The sequence below is a fragment of the Vipera berus genome, assembly GCF_964194415.1.
Source record: "Vipera berus genome assembly, chromosome: 5".
NCBI classification, from domain to species: Eukaryota; Metazoa; Chordata; class Lepidosauria; order Squamata; family Viperidae; genus Vipera; species Vipera berus.
The window spans coordinates 100,570,453-100,591,514 of record NC_138207.1 but is presented as its reverse complement, the minus strand read 5'-3'; the positions used below and the strand labels follow the sequence as shown (position 1 = coordinate 100,591,514).

The following is a 21,062-nucleotide window of genomic DNA, read 5'->3' as shown; positions in this document are numbered from 1 at the left end:
TATTATATTATATTATATTATATTATATTATATTATATTATATTATATTATATTATATTATATTATATTATATTATATTATATTATATTATATTATTATATTATATTATTATATTATATTATTATTATATTATTATATTATATTATATTATATTATATTATATTATATTATATTATATTATATTATATTATATTATATTATATTATTATTACATTACATTATATTATTATATTATTATATTATATTATATATTATTATTATTATTATTATTATTATTATTATTATTATTATTATTATTATTATTATTATTATTATTATTATTATTATTAATTAAATTTTTATACCGCCCTTCTCCCAAAGGACTCAGGGCGGTGTACAGGGCAATAAATATCAAAATGTAAATACAAAAGTTAAAAAAGAGTTAAAAAGAATTAAATAATCATGCCCAATATAATACAATACTAAAAGTGTGTTAAAACTAAATCCAACCCCAAACCCATCAGACCAGGCCAGATTGTTCAAATAAATAAGTTTTTAAATCGCGCCGGAAGGAGCGAAGGTCGGGAGCCATCCGGAGCTCAACCGGCAACCGATTCCATAAATCCGGGGCGCCCACAGAGAACGCCCTCCCCCTGGGGGCCACCAATCGACATTCTCTGGTCGGAGGCACCCTGAGGAGGCCCTCTCTGTGGGAGCGCACTGGACGGAGGGAAGTTGACGCCGGCCGCAGGTGTTGCCGTAAGTAATCCGGACCCATGCCATGTAGGGCTTTGTAAGTCATTACCAACACCTTGAATCTCACCCGGAGGGCAACCGGCAGCCAATGCAGCTCGCGGAGCAGAGGTATAACATGGGAGTATCGGGAGACCCCCAACACAACTCGTGCGGCTGCATTCTTTCTTAGGGATCGGGTACAAACAGTGAGGGTCGGGTCTGCTTTGTCCACCCCCCTGAAGCTTTGCACCGGCACGCCACAGGGCTGTGTGCTTAGCCCCTACCTCTTTATACACTTATGATTGTGTATCATCTGACCCATCCACTGCGATAATCAAGTTCGCAGATGATACAACTGTGGTGGGTCTTATTACAGGTGGGGATGAGACAGCATATAGGGCGGAGGTACAAAAACTATCCATATGGTGTAGTAACAACAACTTGCACCTAAACATCGGCAAGACGAAAGAGATGGTGTTAGACTTCCGGAGAAAAAAGGAGGAACCTGCCCCACTTTACATCAGGGAGGACTGTGTAGAGAGAGTTTCCTCCTTTAAATTTCTGGGAGTCTACCTCTGTGAAGATCTGACCTGGAAAGTTAACACAACCCAGGTGGCTAGAAAGGCCCAACAGAGGCTTCACTTTCTTAGGATCTTGCGGAAGAACAGGGTAGAACAACGGCTAATGACCCTCTTTTACCGGTCTACCATAGAGAGCGTCCTCTCGTATGGTATTGTGGTTTGGTATGCTGGTCTGACAGCCGCGGACAGGAAAGTATTACAGAGGGTAGTGAGCACAGCACAAGACATTGTGGGCTGTTCCCTGACACCACTGGATGACATCGCCAGGGCTCGTTGCCTTGGAAGAGTGAGGAAGATTCTCAGGGATGACTCACACCCTGGACGGTATCTCTTTACTCTCCTACCATCCGGTAGGAGATATAGGAATATAGCCAGCCGTACCAACAGGCTGAAAAACAGCTTTTATCCGTGGGCTGTTAGGCTTTTAAATGGGACATAATCTCTGTGAATTTATGTAGAATTGACTTGGGAGGCCGGTGTGTGGTGTAGTTGGTTCACATGGTGTGGTGGGATGGAGGGTTTGTTGTCACTGTGTGTTGGGGGGAGGGAGCACGGGGGGAGGCTCAGCTAATCTCAATGTACACATGTTGTACTTTGACAATAAAGATTTATTATTATTATTCTGCACCAGTTGAAGCCTCTGGGTGATCCTCAAGGGCAGCCCCATGTAGAGAGCGTTGCAGTAGTCCAAACGAGAGGTCACGAGCGCATGAGTGACTGTACGCAAGGCATCCCGGTCTAGATAGGGCCGCAACTGGCGCACCAGGCGAACCTGGGCGAAGGCCCCCCTAGTCACAGCTCCTATATGATCTTCTAAGGAGAGCCGTGAATCTAGAAGGACCCCCAAGTTGCGAGCCCTATCTACGGGGGGGTAATAGCTCACCCCCCATAGAGAGAGATGGAATATTCTGAATATCCTGAGATGCCGGCATATTATATTATACTGTTATGTGATATTATATTACAAAGTATATTCTATGTAATCAGCATTGTTTATACTAAAAGAATAACATAATGAAAAGTAGTGCACCTGTCTGAATACCAAACCTGTTTAATCTCCCCAGCCAACGCAACGCGCCTGGGGGCTCAGCATGTGGAGCAGTTCGGGAAGGACAAAAGGCTACTTAAGAGAATGGCTGGAATCCAGTATCTTTACGCAGAGGCCCCCCTCATACTCGGCTCCGGGGTCTCAATACCTGTGTGTGCATTTCCCTGGCCTAAAATGCCCGCATTTCTCCCCACACACACGCACGCACACGTTTTCGTATGGACTCTTCTTCCTCCTTTGGATCAAATCGTGCCCCTCGGTCGCCTGCGTGTTCCCCCATTTCTGTCCCATCCCTTTCAGCCACGTTTCCCCAATCAGAGATGGTTGGCCTCCCTGTCTTCGGATTTCTAGCTCTTCCTCTTGTTGCTCCGTGTTCTTCTGCCTTGGCATAGACACGCTACCTACCCCCTTTGGGTCATGTAACTCGATTCATGTATTCCTGTAATTATCTGCTCCTTGTGAGCTGCCACCACACGGCCCTCCCAGTTTCCATATTTGGTGAGCCTTGGTGGAGCAGTGGGCTAATGCCTCCTTAAGTAACACCAGCTGCCTGCAATTAGTGCAGGTTCGCCTCCCACCAGGCTCAAGGTTGACTCAGCCTTCCATCCTTCCGAGGTAGGTAAAATGAGGACCCAGATTGTTGGGGGCGATAAGCTGACTTTGTAATAATGCCGCTGGGGGGGGGGGGGCGAAAGCATATGCATAGAATGAAGGCTACTGCTAAGCTTGTAAGCCACCCTGAGTCTTCGGAGAAGGGCGGGATATAAATGGAATTAAAATAAAAAATAAAATAAAATAAAAATAATTTCTGGGCTGTCTTCTCCCTCCCCCACCATTTTTAGGTTTTACGATCCGCTCTGCAAAAGGGCCTTCCAAAGGAGGCCTTCTTCCCAGTTCCCGTGGAAGGCAGATCGTCTCAGAGACAGGCCTGCCCCATCATCGCTCAAGAGTCTGCCCTCCTCCTCCCCCCACCACCACTGGCCCCATCTGTGCAGCCGGCTGTGCACTTCCAGTATTTCCCCCCCCCTCTCTCTCTCTCCTGGGTCACATCCTTCAACAGGAAGGACGGAGGAAAATGCCATCTGGCCATTTCCCAGTTCCTTCACTCCTTGCGCCCAGGTCTCTTGCCCGGTTTTCAAGGCCGTGCCTGGCTATTTCATTTGTTCCTTCTCTGCCTAGCAGGAAAGGTTAATGGTCAGGGAGAGTAAAACAAGGTTAGGAATAGTTACGTCCTGGACTTGGGACCGTCCAACTTCAGCATCCTTCTCCATGGCAACCGTGAACAAGGAGCCGGCTGCTCCTGCATCTGCAGCCATGAAGTTTCTAGTGATGAAAGAAGGAAGGTCCACTTTGGGGGGGGGCTTCCTGGGGCCGGATCTTGCAAAAAGGAGGCATGGTGTATTCCTTTCCTGCACCTTTCACCATCACTTTAACCTCCGACAAAACAGGAGATTTGTAGTTTGGGGCTGAAATGAGGGATGCTTGGGGTTCTCTGAGCTTGATGGTTTTCTTGCAGACGTTTCATTACCCCCCAAACTAGGAAACGTCATCAGCACATCTCAACCTCTTCCTCAAAGCCTGAGCTGGTCACGATAACAGCTTTCTTACTGCTTTTTGTAAGGCACAAGAAATGGATGGACGGGACCGTATTTTGAAATTACTTGCGGAGCATCCAGTGAGTTTGTAACAGGGAAGTCTCCTTCTGTCCCCTCCCTCAGCAGAGTCTTTGCTTGCAAGAAGGCTGAAAAATGACAAGCAAAGTCCACGAGGAAGCCACCATTAAGGTTGTAGGTCAGTCCTCAAATGACCGCAACCGATTTTTGGGGGGTGGTTGTTAAGCAAAAGCTGTAGTTGGTGGTAAGCCAATGAGCACTCTGGGGAGGTTGGTCATAAGTTCAAAGAATCACTTCAAGGCCAGTCATAAGTCAAGGATGCTCTTTAAAACCCATGTATCAGAATGCACCATACTGCATTTGGATAAAAGAACCCACATGTTTGCACCCGAACCCCTGATAATTTACAAGATGGTGAGGCTAACGCTTAAATATTTTAAACCCAAAACAGAAAGAAAAGAGTCACGGAAGAGACCACGATGTTTGGAAAAATCAAGGCAAGCAAAACATGAACGGACAGAAAACCAAGTGCCCAAGGCAGACCGGCAGGAACTCACGAGGACTCAAGGAAGCAACTAGTGGCAGACGGACATCCGCTGGGTCACCGAGTCGGAAGTGACACCACAACAGCGATATCTTTGGAAAAGCGTTCTAAGGCAATATCCGCAAATGTATAAAACACAAAACCCGCTTTATGCAGATTACAAATCCAGTCCTAAAAATACTGAAGGAACAGCCCTGGGATTGCATGGATAAAGGCTCCTTCCAACTATCTCTACACCTGGTGTGTCTTCATGTACATCTCTTCAAAGCTTCAGTATGAAGATTTTGTGTGTGTGTGTGTGTGTGTGTGTGTGTGTGTGATTGCTGTAACGTGCCCTTTGTTGTACAGCTTAGCTTTTATTTCAGTCTCAATGGGACAATTGCAAAGAGAGAAAAGAAGCAAAACAGCAGCACCATCGTGTGGCAGTCTGTTCATCTGCATTCCAAATGACAAAATTCTTTATTGTACCATTGGCAATTTAATAACGTTGACCTTCCCATTATAGTGGGAATTAAATAATTAAAGACTCCCTAGGCTTAGAAGAGAAGGAGTTTAAGAGAGAGAAACATAATTCAAAATTAGCCAGGTTTAGTATAAGTTAGTACGCAGTTCAGAAAAAGGCTCCAGACAATCCCGCCTCGCTGGGGTGAACCAGCCATGAACCACAGTCAGGATAGGATCCTGTCCTGCTCAGGGCTTGTCAAATCCCACAAGATGGCAGACAGGGATCCATTGGATCTTTCCTGCAGATTCCCTCTGCTCCTGTCGAGCAAAACATCCCACATCTGAATGGAGCCATGGAAGCCCCCACATGCTGGGATTATTTAATAAGACTTTTTTTTTTGGAAAGCAGAGGAAAGAGAGAATGATCACAAACTAAGCTTGGATTAAACAAGTTACATTTCTACATTTTAAATATCTGTTTATATCAGCGGTGGGGAACCTTGGCTCTTTTGTGACTTGTGGACTTCAACTCCGAGAATTCCTGAGCCAGCATGGCTGGTTCAGGAACTCTGGGAGCTGAACTCCACAAGTCATAAAAGAGCCAAGGTTCCCCACCCCTGGTTTATATTTACACAAAAGCAGTGTAAACAAAAAAAGAGGAGGAGGAGGAGGAGATAAATTAGCTTTTTACTAAATTTGAAAATCAAATATACAAGCAAATCCCTTTGAAGCAGGCCCCAAAGAGTTCTCCATTATGGCCAAAGGCCAAGCAACACAGAGCAGTGCAGAGGTGACCTTGGAGAGGAAAAGCAGGATTTAAGGGCAGGAAGAGAAAGGATCATTAGAAATAAAATTCTTTGGTATAAGGAGAGGAGGACAATGTCTTTGGGCTTTCAAAATTCTTTGAAAGTCCACGAGTCATAAAAGAGCCAAGGCTGCCTATCCCTGGACTAGACCAGAGGCAAGAGGAGAAGAGCCGGTGGGCAGAAACTTTATAGAACAAGATCCAAACTCAAAATACGGAGCTACTAAGTGTGGAATAGCCTCCCTCCTGGAGTTATGGAAGCTCAGTCACGGAGGTTTTCCAGGCAAAGACTGGGCAACCGGTATCCTGGGTGGCATGATAATTTCTGCCCTTGGCAGGACGCCGGAGCAGAAGATCTTACCGCCTACCTTTTGAGGAGCCTGCCTTAGTTGGCAGTCTTCATATTTGACTACAGTACAGCACTACACAATGGGTGCCACTGTGCTTTCCCTTTCGGACTGTTGCGTTTTATTTCTTCAATTTTTATTTATTGTATTACTGTCAGTTACCATAAACAGGAATTTAAAGGGAAAAGGAAAAAAAAATCTATCCTTCGGAGACCTCAAGACCCACTTATTTGAACTAGCTGGTCTGGCCTGATGGGGAACGTTAGGGTTTTTAATGGCTCTTTTATTGTTATTGTAATTTTTAATTGGGCACTTGTTTAATTCCTTTTTAATTTTTGTATTGTTATTTATATATGCCCGGTTAACCGCCCTGAGTCCTTCGGGAGAAGGGCGGTATACAAATTTAATAAAAGTAAAAGTAAAGTAATAATTAGACTTCAATTCAGTTAATCTACATTAATCAACTGCGACCATTGCAACCAATTCTACATGGGACAAACATCAATGAAAAAGCAGGGTCTGCCAGGACCGGCTGGCAGTCCAATGCCACAATCCCAAATCCTCTTTTGTAGCCGGAGGCCTGCACCCCCAGGCCACGCTGGCTCTCCGTACTCCGTACTCCGTACTGCTAAGCTTGTAAGCCGCCCTGAGTCTTCGGAGAAGGGCGGGATATAAATGGGATTAAAAAAAAAATCCCCCCTGAACAGAGTTTTTCTGGATGAACAGCGTCAGAAGCAACGAATAAGAAGACAGAGAAGAGCCCTTATCTAGCCAGATGTTCTGCCTAGTGGGGCACGGAAGGCAAGCAACGTTTTATGGCGCAGGAACACTTCAAAACAGAAGAAGGCAAACTGCAATTCTAAGTAAATACTTCAGGGGGAGACAAACCCCAGTTCACGTAAATATTTATATTTCCCATCGGTCAGCCACACCAACTTTTCAAAAAGGAAGATGTTTCTCTACTATGCAACATAACGTTTCCATTTCTTCACAGAAACATTACAAAAGTCTTCTCTCTGCGAGATTAAAAAAACAAAACCTGTTCCAAAATCTACCCCAGAATTGGGTTTGGTCTTGACCCAAACAATATTCACCTAATACTTCTTATTCTCTAAAACATTCGTTTCCCAAACACGTTTGTTGTGCTTTTTTTTGGGGGGGGGGGGAATAGTTGCAAATGTGCACTGCGAACGTACCACGGATTGCCTCTGAAAGACTGCGAGGCTCGCTTTTTCTGTAGAAAATAGGAAGAAACAATGTATTGAGGCAGAGGACTCTTGTTTTAAGGGAAAGGAAAATTATCCACATTTTGTCCAAAATTGCAAAGAAAAAGTAACAATGAATTAAGCTGAAACAAAGAAACTTCCTGACAGTGGGGACAATTAACTAGTGCAGGGGTCGGCAACCTCGGCTCTTTTATGACTCGTGGACTTCAACTCCCAGAATTCCTGAGCCAGGAATTCTGGGAGTTGAAGTCCACGAGTCATAAAAGAGCCGAGGTTGCCGACCCCTGAACTAGTGGAACAGAAGCTGCCTTCAGAAATCGCGGGCGCTCCATCACTGGAGATTTTTTAAAAAGAGACTGGACAGTTGTCAGGACCCACCTCAATCCACATCTTAGGAAATAAGAACTCTTGGATGCAAGTTTAGTCCAAAAGGAAAATGTTTACTAGGATGGAATCGATTGTGGCAATACAAGAGGGAATCTAACAAAGCTACATTTCAATCCTATATAAAGCATTCCCATTTCAGCCCCCTCCCCTCATCCATTTGGTCAGGCTCCCATCATTTGCTTAGGTGTCAGGCCCTTCCGTGGGAAAGGGAACTCTCCTTGTTTTTATGGTTATTGCTTCTTCCTTTTTCAGTTGTAAATGAAGGTGCAATCCAGATCTGTGTCTCCCCCTCCCTCCCCCAGTTCAACCATTCCCCTGTTTATTTATTTATTTTTATTTATTTTTTATTTTAATTCCATTTATATCCCGCCCTTCTCCGAAGACTCAGGGCGGCTTACAAGCTTAGCAGTAGCCTTCATTCTATGTATATGCCTGCTTATTAGGGCTTTCACACACACACCCCAAGCGGCATTATTACAAAGTCAGCTTAATTGCCCCCAACAATCTGGGTCCTCATTTTACCTACCTGGGAAGGATGGAAGGCTGAGTCAACCTTGAGCCTGGTAGGATGCGAACCTGCACTAATTGCAGGCAGCTGGTGTTACTTAAGGAGGCATCAGCCCACTGTTGTTTGAAGATCGCCTTAAGTAACTATCCTCTCCCCCCCCTCGGAGAGATGGCAGAATCCCCAGAATAAGCACATTGTTCTACCTATACATTTATGAAATGTGATATAAATGGATTCTGACAACAGTCATTTGTATGAAATGGTATAGGTTCTCCTGCTTGAGCAGGGGGCTGGACTAGAAGACCCCCAAGGTCCCTTCCAGCTCCATTCTATTGTAAAGCCTAGTTTTGTTTTTTAAAAATCCCAGTAGAATAAAAAAAATATGGAATGAACCGTCCAACAATGTGTTACAGAAAAATGCAAACACTTTAAATCTTGGACATTTATTGCAGAAAGGCAATGTGTTGATACCCTCGTGTAAATTATCTTAAAACAGAAGCAGCAAAGAGTTTGTTTTTTTTTTTTTAAAAAACACCTTTCAGAAGAGGGGACTAGTTTGTTCATGTTGACTTGAAAATCGCACGAAAAAGCAAGATTCCATTTGAGATGTTATCAGGGCTACAACACCCAGGGCTGAAATGGACCATTCATCATTCATCCATTTATATAGAACCATTTTTAAATAGGAAGTCACATCATTTTTGGTGGGGGGGGGACGGGGGGGAGGAAGCTTGGCTGACCTTCAGTGAAAAAACATCTTCAAGGAGTATTATCATAAAATGCATCTCACTGAAAGATAGCAAGATCCAGATTAATCAGTATTTTGACATTCTGATGCATCAGCGGCTATGCAAAAAATGGGATGGGATCATTTCATGATTATGATAATGATTTATCTACTCCACACATGCCCTTGGTCTGAATCACTACGGGGAGCAGTGGAGAGAACCCCCCGGGCAGGGCTGGGCAATTATGGCCCCTTTACGACCTGCAGACTTCAACTCCCAGAATTCCCGTGGTCAGTTAAAGTCCTCAGGTCGTAAAAGGGACATATTCGCCCACCCTTACCCTAGAGCAGGGGTCTGCAACCTTGACAACTTTAAGACCTGTGGACCTCAACTCCCAGCTGGCTGAGGAATTCTGGGAGCTGAAGTCCACAAGTCTTAAAATTGTCAAGGTTGCAGACCCCTGTCCTAGAGGATGGATGTCCTGGGAAGATTCTTTGGCTGACACCTCTAGCTTCACTCCAAACGCAACAGACTTAATGTAGACCATCTATAAGACTGTATTACTTTCAGTATGTTTTTCCATATTGTACAAGTTTTCAGAACTTTAAAGGTGCCAGCATAGTTCCTGAGAGGAGATTCTATCAAATTCTACTACTACTATCGTGTACATAACAATGTGACATTACTGGCACACGATAATTTTCAGGGAATCATTTTGGCGATAAGTGTGATTTATAATATATAACAATGAATAATGTGTTGTGTCATTATTATTATTAAAACCTGCATTCTGACCAGCTTTCAACACCTCTGTGCGAGGTGACCAATCCCAGTTTGGAGATCTTTCCCATCATTTGCCATGATACCGGGGAGGCCTGTATCTCTATGAGGGGGGAGTTGAATGTGGGAAAAGCTGAAGAGGGAGGGGACTAATTAACGCTGGGACTGGAGACCACCCTGAGATCCCAGCTCTGCAGATTGGGCTAGGAAGTAAAAGAAAGAAAAAGATCTTAAGAGGACGCTTTTAATTCAAGAGAGAAAGCTGTCGTTCAAAATAAGAAACATCTAAGAGTCCCTTGGACTGCAAGGCGATCAAACCGGTCAGTCCGAGAGGAGATCAACCCTGACTGCTCTTTAGAAGGCCAGATCCTGAAGCTGAAACTCAAATCCTTTGGCCACCTAATGAGAAGGAAGGACTCACTGGAGAAGAGCCTAATGCTGGGAAAGATTGAGGGCAAGAGAAGAAGGGGACGACAGAGAAGGAGGTGGCTGGATGGAGTCACTGAGGCAGTGGGCGTGAGCTTGAATGGACTCCAGGGGATGGTGGAGGACAGGAAGGCCTGGAGGAACGTTGTCCATGGGGTCGCGATGGGTCGGACACGACTTCACAACTAACAACAACAACAAAGAGTTTAAAAGAAAAGCTGACTGTGAAATTGCTTTCGTTCTGCTGTTTATACATGTCAGTTTGACCGTGAGATAATAATCTTACATCCATTTGCCACGGGTAATAGACCCTGGCATAAGCTAAGCGGTGCTGCGTAATTCATGGAGCAGGCCAAGGTTTCTACAACAAAGTAACCAAACGCAAGATTTCAGAGGCGATAAAAGGCAATTATTTCATTTATATAAACATTTAACTGCGGAGAACGAGTCCCTGCAACACGGGGGCTGCTTCTCTTTTTGGAAACAGACTCGTGGGACAGGTGAGCACGTTTCATTCCAAAAGTCACCCGCCAAGCAGCCCCGTTCGCATGTGTGCGACCAGATACAACTACGGCAACAACAGAGTTTCCAGTCTGAAATTGGAGAACAATTTAGGAACAAAACTATAGTCTGCAATGCAGAGAGTCCTTGCCTTACAGCAGTTCATGTAAGTGTCCGTTCGAAGTTACAACGGCACTAAAAAAAAAAGTGACTTAAGACCGTGTTTCACACTTATGACCTTTGCAGCATCCCCGTGGTCATGGGATGGAAGTTCAGATGCTTGACAGCCGGTTCACCTTTATGACCGTCGCAGTGTCTCCCAGGGTCATGCGATCACTTTTTTTGCCACCCCTCTGACAAGCAAAGTCAATGGGGAAGCCAGATTCACTTAATGACCATGTTACTAACTTAACAAATGCAGTGATTCACTGAACAACTGTGGCAAGGAAGGTCATAAAAATGGGGCAAAATTCATTTAATAAATTTCTAGAAGCTCTCCAATGTAGCTTCCAATGCTTGGAGGGAGGAAGGGAGGGAGGGAGGGAGGGAGGGAGGGAGGGAGGGAGGGATGGATGGAGGGAGGGATGGAGGGAGGGAGGAAAACATTTGTATTATTTTTAATACAAACATGTTTGCACTAATTTTAAGGAAAAATAAATTAAAGCTACTCTAAGTAAACAGTGAAAACAAAACACTTTCTATTAAATTAGCAGAAAATCAGGCTTAAGAAGTAACACTGAATTTCTTACAGCTCTTTATGTTTCTCCTCTGCCAAGATCTGGTCATTTGGTTTCAACCCGTATCTGAAAAATATAGGGGGGAAAAAACCTAGTTAATGGAAAAGAAATGGACAAAGAAGCAGTTTTCCATATTGTTATAAGATCTTGAAGGTTAGTCAACATTGCTTTTCTTATTTGATACGTTACCACATAATTTAGATTACATCTATGATCCTAAACAAGTTATTTTAAAATAGTAAACAAAAAAAAATGTTCAAAATCAAAATAAACTGAACAAGAACCATCGCAATTCCTTCTTTTCAGTTTGCAAGGAAAGGAAAATAAGAGCATGTGCCACTTTCTCTTCTATAGATTGGTATGTAGCCGCCCTGAGTCCTTAGAGCAGGGATAGGCAACCTCGGCTCTTTTATGACTCATGGACTTCAACTCCCAGAATTCCTGAGTCAGCATAGCTGACTCAGGAATTCTGGGAGTTGAAGTCCATGAGTCATAAAAGAGCCGAGGTTGCCTACCCCTGCCTTAGGGAGAAGGGTGGCATATAAATTTTAATAATAACAATAACAACAACAACAACAACAACAATAATAATAATAATAATAATAGTGTTTCTGTTGAAATTCTGCACCTTCTTCCCTGGGAATAAGCCACACCGAACGCAATGAGAAATATTTTTAAGAGATTCAGATTCCCGTTCTTTATTCATATCACATAGATCAGGGGTGTCAAACTCAATTTCATTCAGGGCCGCATCAGCATTGCGGTTGCCCTCAAGGGGCCGGGGGGGCGTGGCCTACTGGGTGGGCGTGGCTAGAGTGCGTATGGCCTACTGGGTGGGCGTGGCCAGCTCTACATCGTTGGCATCAAGGGTGCCTATGGGGGCCTGGGCAGGAGTGGGACAGATCTGAGGGTCTCTGGCAGAAGGAGGGTCTCTGGGCCAGGGCCAAGGCAGTGGGGGCCGTTCCCTCACTGTTTCCAGGATGGCTTCGTGGGCCACATGAAACCACTTCGCGGGCCGGATCTGGCCTCCGGGCCTTGTGTTTGACATGTCTGACATAGATTCTTAATGTCATTTTAGTAAAAAAAAAGATGTTTACTATCTGTCACAATTTATATATATATATATATTCTCTTAGAGAGAGAAACTGCAATGGTTATTCCTATCTAATATAGTACTTGGTGAAACATGATACCATTTCTCTATAGCCCTCCTCTTATTTTTGCCTGCAGTACTACTCAAAGAGAAAGGCAGCAAAAATAAATTTCAGATTCAAGTTTTTGTATCTGTAGGAGAAAAGGAGGCAGAGCTGGGTGGCTGAGTTCAGGGTGTCACCAGCTTCGAGTCGTTGCGTTCCCACAAGCGCTCCGGGTCCAAACCCTCCCGAATTCCACTTATCTGGCACCGATTCAGTTGTTGAACTTCCGTTTATCAGATTCTTGTGTATAGGTCTGAATAAGCCTTCCAAGCTCTAACCTTAAGGAGAGTCCCACATCTTTTATCCACACAGAACAAAAATTCTAGAAGATAGATAGAAAAATTTGGCTTCACAAAAATCAGGTAATTTGTAGCTCATTTGATACAGGGTGTCAATCGTAAGATCTCTTTGTTCTCACTGTCTCCACAACTCGCTTTTAAGGAACTGGGCTATTGATCGGAGGAGCATCAAGTCAGATTTGGACCCAACAAATACTGTTTAAAGAGACAAATGTAATCTGGCGCTAGTACGGCTTTGCAGGACCTACTTAAAGAGTTTTATTGCATTATTAGGACAACAGCGAGGAATTAAGTGTTGCACTAGGCAGCATAATTTATAAAGGCAGCTTCCGGTTAGATGCAGATCTTCCCGCCTCGCTGCATTGACTCGTCTTGGTAGAGGGAAGACCTTCGCCGGCATCCATCTTGTTCTTGTTTATAACTCAGCCCGTCATTGTACAGATAAACATCTGAGCCAAATAATCTCTCCTGTCTGGCAGCCTCACTCTAATGGTGCATTTGGACCAAATTTTAAGCTGCAATTAACACAGGGCAGTACAAAAGCTCCAGAAAGAGCTTTTGCGTGTAACACCAAAATAATAGGTTTAAATGATTAAAAGTGACTGAGAAAGCGAGGAAAGTCAAAGCTAATTAATGGCTGCAGAGCTGAGACCTCCAATGCCTTCGGCAATCAGCTGGAGGATCGATCCTGCTTTTTCGGTTTCAGTGGGAGGAGGACCACTGTGGACCCCGTCCACACACCGCCGGGGAACCTGCTCTGCTCTGGCGTTGCGCAGCTGCCCGGGAATCTCCCTCCCTCCCTCGCCTCGCATGACCCTGCCCAGGTAATCTGGGTGAAGAGGGTTAGGGTCCCCTCGGCTGCCCAAGGGTGCAGCCCTCCAGCATGAAAGGAGCCTCCCAGCCAGGAGGTGTCTACTCGGGAGAGACCCACCTCGGCACGCTCTACATTTAGGAAAAGGGCAAAGAGGGGAAAAAAGGAGAAGGGAAAAACCTGCCAAGGTATTAAAAGTGTTAAGCTGACTCTAATCAGCCTCACTTTATTGTTGCTATCGTTTTCATTTTATGTATGCGTTTATGTCATCGGCCACGTTGAGTAATTCCATATGCAGCAAGACAAGAGTGTTATTATTACTTGTTCTGTACCAGCCTGCTATCGCCCCTGCAGAAAAGGCAGGGACAACCCCTTTTACAAGAAGGCAAGAGGCTGGAATTAAGCCTGCCAAATTTATTAACATAAAAACACAGAGCAAAGAGAGCAAACACGAACCATGAAACAGGAGCTTTTCAAGCGGTTGCCTTCAGCAAACCAGCCCTCCCACGCATTCCCCTTTTATACAGTTCAGGGCGTGGCTTCTCTCTGCCTCCTTCCGAGGTGCCCCATTGCCTTCCTCCGTTTACTCCTGATTGACTGCCTCCTGCGTCGGGCGTCCTTGAACAGGGCCAGCTGTGGGTCATCTTCATCCACGCTGTCAGGCTCACACAGCTGGGTCTCCACCAGGTGGGAGGGGCCTGGCTGAGGGCTCTGTGGAGCCTCATTATTCTCAGCAAGCTCTTCAACACCCCCCTCCTCCTCCTCTGAGTCGTCCGACCCAACTGCCGAACCCACAGGCTGACCCTGAATCACAACATTACTATTATTACCCTAAGTAGATGCAAATAGCAAGAGCGGGTTTGGGGTTCCTCCGAGTGACACGAGCTGCATCCAACGTACCAATTTTAGTTCAGGTTTTGCTAGACTGAGACTTGGATTCAAAACACACACACACACACACACCGGTCAAGAAACATCCGGAAGCATCTGTGGTCAGTGGGCATCTCTTAGCTCAGGGCTCTTCAAACTCAGCCCTTTTATGACTCGTGGACTTTTAACTCTCAGAAATCCTCAGCCAGGCACCGGGGAAAGGCCCCGTCCAATCCCACCGTCTCCGCTCTTCACGGACAGGTGCTATTCAGCCTGGCCTCTCTTGCCCAGACGTTCCCCCCGATTCAAATGATTGTGAAAGCTGCATTTTCTGGCCACAGTGCCAAATAGGAAGAAAACAGCTAGAATTGCTCGGCTGCTCAGGTAGAACTTGATTTCTTTAATGTGAGCGTCTCTCTTACGACTTAATTCCAAAATTGTTTCAACTTGTTTTTCTGTTTAATTTCCTAAGATGAAGGAGCAGAAATGGGTCATTAGTCAGCGCAGCTCCTCACCCCAACTCCAGTCAGACCTTCTCAAACGACAAAGTCTGACCCTCTAATTACAGGAGACTTTTTCATATCAAAGGAAGCCAGTTAAAACAAACAGCCACTTCAGACAGAGGCGAGGCGTTTAGGGTGACAAACTCAGGAAATATTTGCTGGATCTTTGAAGTATTCTTTGTCCCGGCTCAATTTAGGAGTCTACAGTCACAAAGAGTTGATTTGAATTTTTTTTACTCCATTGTAATCGCTTCGGACACATAAATGCTTCTCTCCCAAGATAAAAATGTTGCTTTTGATATCCCCTTTACATCACAAAGCCGACAGATAGAACCAGAGCCCCCCCCTCCTTCCCAGAGCTGGAAGGGACCTTGGAGATCTTCTAGTCCATCCCCTGCTCCAGCAGGAGACCCTATGCTATTTCAGAAAAGTGACTGTCCGGTCTCTTCTTGAAAACTTCCAGTGATGGAGCACCCACAACATCTGAAGGCAACTTCTGTTCCACTGGATAATTGTTTTAACTGTCAGGAAGTTTCTCCTTAGTTCCAGGCTGCTTCTCTCCTTGATTAGTTTCCATCCGCTGCTTCTTGTCCTGCCTTCAGGCGCTTTGGAGAATAGCTTGACTTCCTCTTCTTTGTGTCCTTCCTAATCCAATTCTCAGCTTCCTATTTTCATTCCTGTCCTGCAGTTGATTTGTATCCTATTAGGAAAGCAGAGCAGCTAGCAGAATGCCGTGTATCTTCCTGCTGAAGTAAAGCTGTTTACAGAGCAAAGATACAAAGCAGCCCTAAAAATGCAATATAATTTTATTATATTCACCACAAGCTTCAAGATGAAATACATCCTGAACTGAAAGAAGGAACAGGCCAATTAAGATTGTACGAAATTTTATAATCAAACATTAATCAAGTATCAATGCCAGAAAATAATCGGTAGTTAATATCAGCTTAACCTGCCACAATTCCAAGGAGCAACCCAGACAGAGATGTACAAGGAATAGAATAGAATGGAATAGAATGGAATAGAATAGAATAGAATAGAATAGAACAGAATAGAATAGAATCAGGAAGGGACCTTGGAGGTCTTCTAGTCCAGTCCCCTGCTCAAGCAGGAGGACCTATACCATCTCAGACAGGTGAATATCCAGTCTCTTCTTAAAAACCTCCAGTGATGGAGCACCCACGATTTCTGAAGGCAAAAGCTGTTCCACTGGTTAATTGTCCTCTCTGTTAGGAAGTTTCTCCTTAATTCCAGGTTGCTTCTCTCTTTGGTCAGTTTCCAAGCATTGTTTCTCGTCCTTCCCTCTGGTGCTCTGGTGAACAACCTGGCCCCCTCTGCCTACTGGCAGCCCCTCAGATACTGGTAAACTGCCATCATGTCTCCCCTATTTCTTCTTTTCTTTAGACTAGCCAGACTCCAGAAGATGGTAGAGGACAGGAAGGCCTGGAGGAACATTGTCCATAGGGTCGCGATGGGTCGGACACGACTTCGCAACTAACAACAACAAGCCAGACCCAAGTCCTGCAGCTGTTCTTCAGTATATGTACGTACATTTGCTCAAACCCATTACGACGTGTCTTCCTTACTATACTCTTTATCTTGCAAAATCGTGATTTGCAATTTGTTGCAAAAGAGCTGGGGTGCCGTCAGCCTCCTCAAGCACTCTGGCTTGAAGAGAAGGGCGTCAGCGATGGGTTGTCCAACTGGAGCAGCTGAGCTGAAGTTCCCCCCCCCCGCACAAAGTCCGTGACCCGCTAAAGGTCTGCTGCTGAGACAGGTGAGCAAAGCTGGAGTGGAGGTGGCAGGCTAGAGGGCTGGAGGAGAGCCAAGGCTTCGAGAGGGCGGAACCTGAGCAGATGAGCCCCCAGGCCAGGAGGTTCGTGGTGGGCCAAGCAGGTTGCTCTGTCTTGGGGTGGAGAAAGGCAACAGTGGGGAAAGAACCATACACTCACGATAACCAACTCCAAACTCAGGAACTCTATTTTCCTTTGAGTCGAGGGGAGCTGAGAAACGTCCCACAATTGGGTGCAAGGCTGAGGAATCCAAGGCAAGGATGGAAATCATTCGGTGGCCTTGAAACTCAGCCCAGGGGAAAGATGCCAGCTAAGGCAGAGGCCCCAGACCTTTTGGGCACTGGGAACCGGGTTCCGTGGAGAGAGGTTCTTCCACAGACTGGAGGATGCGTGGTTGTGTCTGCTACCTGCATCCTGCGGAGGGGGCTTTGCTTGTTTGTTGCTGGCATGCTGCGGCCCGGTACTGGTCCACAGACCGGTATTATTGTATATATCGGGCATAATATTTAATTGCTTTTTTAAACTTTTGTACTTTGTTTTTTAATATTTATTGCCCTGTACACCGCCCTGAGTCCTTCGGGAGAAGGGCGGTATAAAAATTTAATACATATAAATAAATATAAATATATAATATTGGGGACCCCTGAGCTAAGGCACATCTGGCCTGCCTTCACAGGCTGCTTCTCAGTTGTTTAAATGAGGTAAACAGCTCTATTCTCCACAAATATATGTAAAGCAGCAAGGGCTGTGATTACTAGCAGGCATTAATTGGAGACTGGCCTTGTAAAAAAAACCCTGTATTTAAAGCTTTGAAGTTGGTAGATAAGAATCGCTTCCAAGCAACCAGGTAAGAGAGCAGACTTTTTGTCCCTTTGTCTTGCAAGTTTCAAAAGTTAATCTTAAGTCATCAAATAACACAATGGAATAGCAAAGTTGGAAGGGGCCTTGGAGGTCTTCTAGTCCAACCCTAAGTATTTGTGAGGTCAGTGAAACAGCACACTTAACAGCTAAGACGGGGGCGGGGCTCTCTCAGTGCGGGTGATTAAGGCTGAAAACTCAAACTCCACAGGGCTAAGTACCACATTTGTTTTTCCTGTGTGAAAGAAGAAATAATCCAGGCTGCTCGTTCGTTACAACAAGTGAATAAGATTTTGAACAATCTAATATCTAGGTAAGCAATCTAAAAATTGTGTTACAGTGCAAGAGAGAATGAACAATTAATGACAATTAATGGCAGGGGTCCCCAATTCCCGGGGCTGTGCAACGGTATCGGTCTGCAGCCCGTTGGAAACCGGACCACAGAAGTGGCAGGCAAGTGCACAAAACTCTGTTTGCCCCCGCACGTAAACTGGGTTGTGCATGTAAAACCACCCCCTGCGCTGCTGCCAGGAGCCAGGAAGGTTTGGGACCTCCGCCGGAGAGGAAGGAAGAATGAATTGCAAGTTCTAAGTTCTTCTCCCTGAGATAAAAGAGCTTCAAAAGCAGCAAGAACAGCAGGAGAAGCCCCCCCCCGGGGGCCACCCAAGGTCACTCAGAAAGCCCAACCTCAGTGTGAACCATCCCCAAAGGACCTCCCTCCCCATTCACAGACCCCAGAGTGGTGCAAATGGTTGATTCAGCAAGAGAGAGAAGCAGAACAGAGGGAACCTTCTGGATTAAACACACACAACTGTGTAGCAAAAATCCTGCTATAAAGGTTAAAATCAGAGAGCAGCATTTCTTTTAGTTGGCAAATTTTCATAGTTCCACTCCGCAAACCGGTAAAACAAGCGGACTTGGCATTTACAATTAAATTTGCAAGAAGAGGGATTAACTTTGCAGGACGTATAACAGAAATGTAAGCCGTTTCCACGTCTTAAAAGCACAATGCAGAGTTTTTCACTATTTAAATGTTGCAGCAGAACACATGTAGTAATTCATCACCCAGCCAGGGAGTCAACTGGCCAGAGCTGACTTACAGGATTGGGCTAATGAGAAATAAAATATTCTTCGGGACATGCTCATACTCATAAAATCCCCGTGTGGTTGGACTCACGGAAGCCTTGCTTTAACTCAGCGAGGCTCTACAAGTCATTACTCTTTCAAGCTAAAGCAAGTCATGCACGTCGACGGATGGGAGCGGAACCTTCTAAAAAAAGATTTAATAACATTAATGCTAAAGACGGGGCTGCCTCTGCCAAGGAGAAGCCAGCAATGAACATTCAGCTGGCACAAAAACAAGAGAATAGTTGATAGCCCCAAATTCAAATAACTTTATTGCTGTCATTAACTAGCAGGAAAAAAAAGCAGGAGAAAATACTTTTTGAACATCCAGAGCGTTCAATACTATATAAGGAGGAGCAATACATTAAAAAAAATACGAAGAAGCGTCATTCTTTATTGGTTATAAAGCTTAAAATCTAGAATTATAGAGTCCTTGACACATCTGAGGAAGGGACCGCACAATAGCTGGCACAAAAAAAACCAAAGGGCCGGCGGTCAGGCAGAGCGGTTCCCCGCTCAAGCAAGTTGAATTGCTCTTCCATTATTCTTTCTCTAATTTTGCAGGCAGCCTGGCAACCTAAGGTTCTTTCAGGATGGATGCAGAAAGCAAGAATGGCTTGCGCTGCTGGTCGTTGCATCCCGTTTGGCCAGCCAGGAGTGGGGCCTTCCGAGATGCTGTGTGAAGCCGGCAGTGCAAGAAGAAGGAGCTCGTCCCGAGTCACAAGGGGCCTCCTTGTGACGGTGATGACATCCTTTTTTTTTTTTTGGGTATCTTCCAGCCCTCCCAACCCAACAGAAGGATGAGGAGGGATGCGAGAGTCAAAGCCTGCCCAACGTCTGGCAGAAGAACATCAAGAAACACCCTCACCCTTCAAGGCCGGATCGTCACCACAAGGGAGGCCAAGCCATCGTTTGCCCCACCATCCAGCCAACCACCTCCGAGTGGGAACAGCTGGCGCTTCGTTTACCCGGATGTCTCTGAGTTGTCGCTTGCGCATCACAGAGGCCAGCAGAGGCCCTCCCTGAGGGTCTTGGGAGGGAGCCTGGACGCCCTCCTGGGACTGCTGGGCTCGGCCCTCAGGCCTCCCCTGGCTGGCAGATTCAGGAAGCACAGAGTGGCGTGAAAGAGTCTTTTCACGCTGGCCAAGAGTAAAAACATCAGTTCTGGAAACCATCAGGGTTAATTTGCAGGCAGACCTGGAGCGAACCGAGGAGTCCACGAGGACAAGTCTGGAATGCTTCCTCCCCAGTCACAGCCCCACATCTGGACCTGGGTCGCCTCTTCTCACATCCACCGATTCTCCCACACGCTGGCAAAGAACCAGGTTCCTCCTCTCACTCAAGGGACTCAAAACACCGTCCAAGTTTCCCATTGTGGGCAAGGAGTGGACAGTGGAAGCAGTAAACAAGGGCGGGGGGGTGGTTCTCCTGCTTCTGAGGAAAGGCTGACGAAGAGGCCTGTCATCTCCTCCGTGGTTTTCCCCTAACCACAAATGTATTTAAAGCATCAGGCCAAAAGTTCCAGGCTGAAGAGAGACCACAAAGTCTTGGGTGTTTCGTTTCTGCTGGTAAAAGCCTCACCCTAAACCAGGGGTCGGCAACCCGAAAAAGGAAAAGAGCCACTGGGAACCGGTTCCATCACACATAAAAAAAAGTGGGAGCCGCATGTGTGCGTCCATGCACGTGCATGCGCATAAAACGTTTCTTGCGCATGCGCGGACGTGCGCGGTTGCCTTTTTTTTTATGTGTGATGGAACCGGTTCCCGGTTGCGCGACGGCGACGGCCCGTCTGCAAAGCTGCTGCTTTCGGCAGCTTTGCAGACGGGCCGCGGCAGCTTTCGCAACAAGCGGGGCCGCTACCCATTCTGAGAGGTGCTCGCGCACCTCCCCAAACGTCGGCAGGTCTCCGGACGGCGGCGGCTTGGGAGAGGTGCGCACGCACTCTCCAAACCGCCGCCATCCCGTTTGCACAGCTGCTGTGAATGCGGCAGGTCTCCGGACAGGACGGCGGCGGCTTGGAGAGGTGCACGCGCACCTCCGCCCTTCGGAAAGGTGCGCATGCACCTCTTGGAACGGGCGGTGCCACTCTCCATTTGGAGAGGTGCGCGCGCACCACTGCCCGTTCGAAGAGGTGCGCGCGCACCGGGCGGCTGGGAGCCGCAGGAGACGGCTCCGGAGCCGCGGGTTGCCGACCCGTGTCCTAAATTGTCAAGAAGTG

General features: G+C 46.0%; 3 protein-coding genes across 5 annotated transcripts in view; 2 read left to right on the top strand and 1 right to left on the bottom strand.

The window, feature by feature from the left end:
- The window catches only part of DUSP29 (dual specificity phosphatase 29), a 280,314-nt gene extending 260,126 nt beyond the window's left edge, over positions 1–20,188 (top strand). The window contains exon 5 of the mRNA XM_081329771.1: positions 20,170–20,188. The gene's annotated coding sequence lies outside the window, so the exon portion shown is untranslated. The remainder of the gene's footprint in view (positions 1–20,169) is intronic.
- COMTD1 (catechol-O-methyltransferase domain containing 1) overlaps positions 1–21,062 on the top strand; it is a 581,650-nt gene that overhangs the window by 388,607 nt on the left and 171,981 nt on the right. The gene's annotated exons all lie outside the window — the stretch shown is intronic.
- Positions 1–21,062, bottom strand: part of ADK (adenosine kinase) — a 176,864-nt gene that overhangs the window by 137,679 nt on the left and 18,123 nt on the right. For all 3 annotated transcript variants that reach the window (XM_081329748.1, XM_081329749.1, XM_081329750.1), the window contains exon 3: positions 11,402–11,455. In XM_081329748.1, coding sequence (XP_081185874.1) covers positions 11,402–11,455 — 54 coding nt within the window. The remainder of the gene's footprint in view (positions 1–11,401; positions 11,456–21,062) is intronic.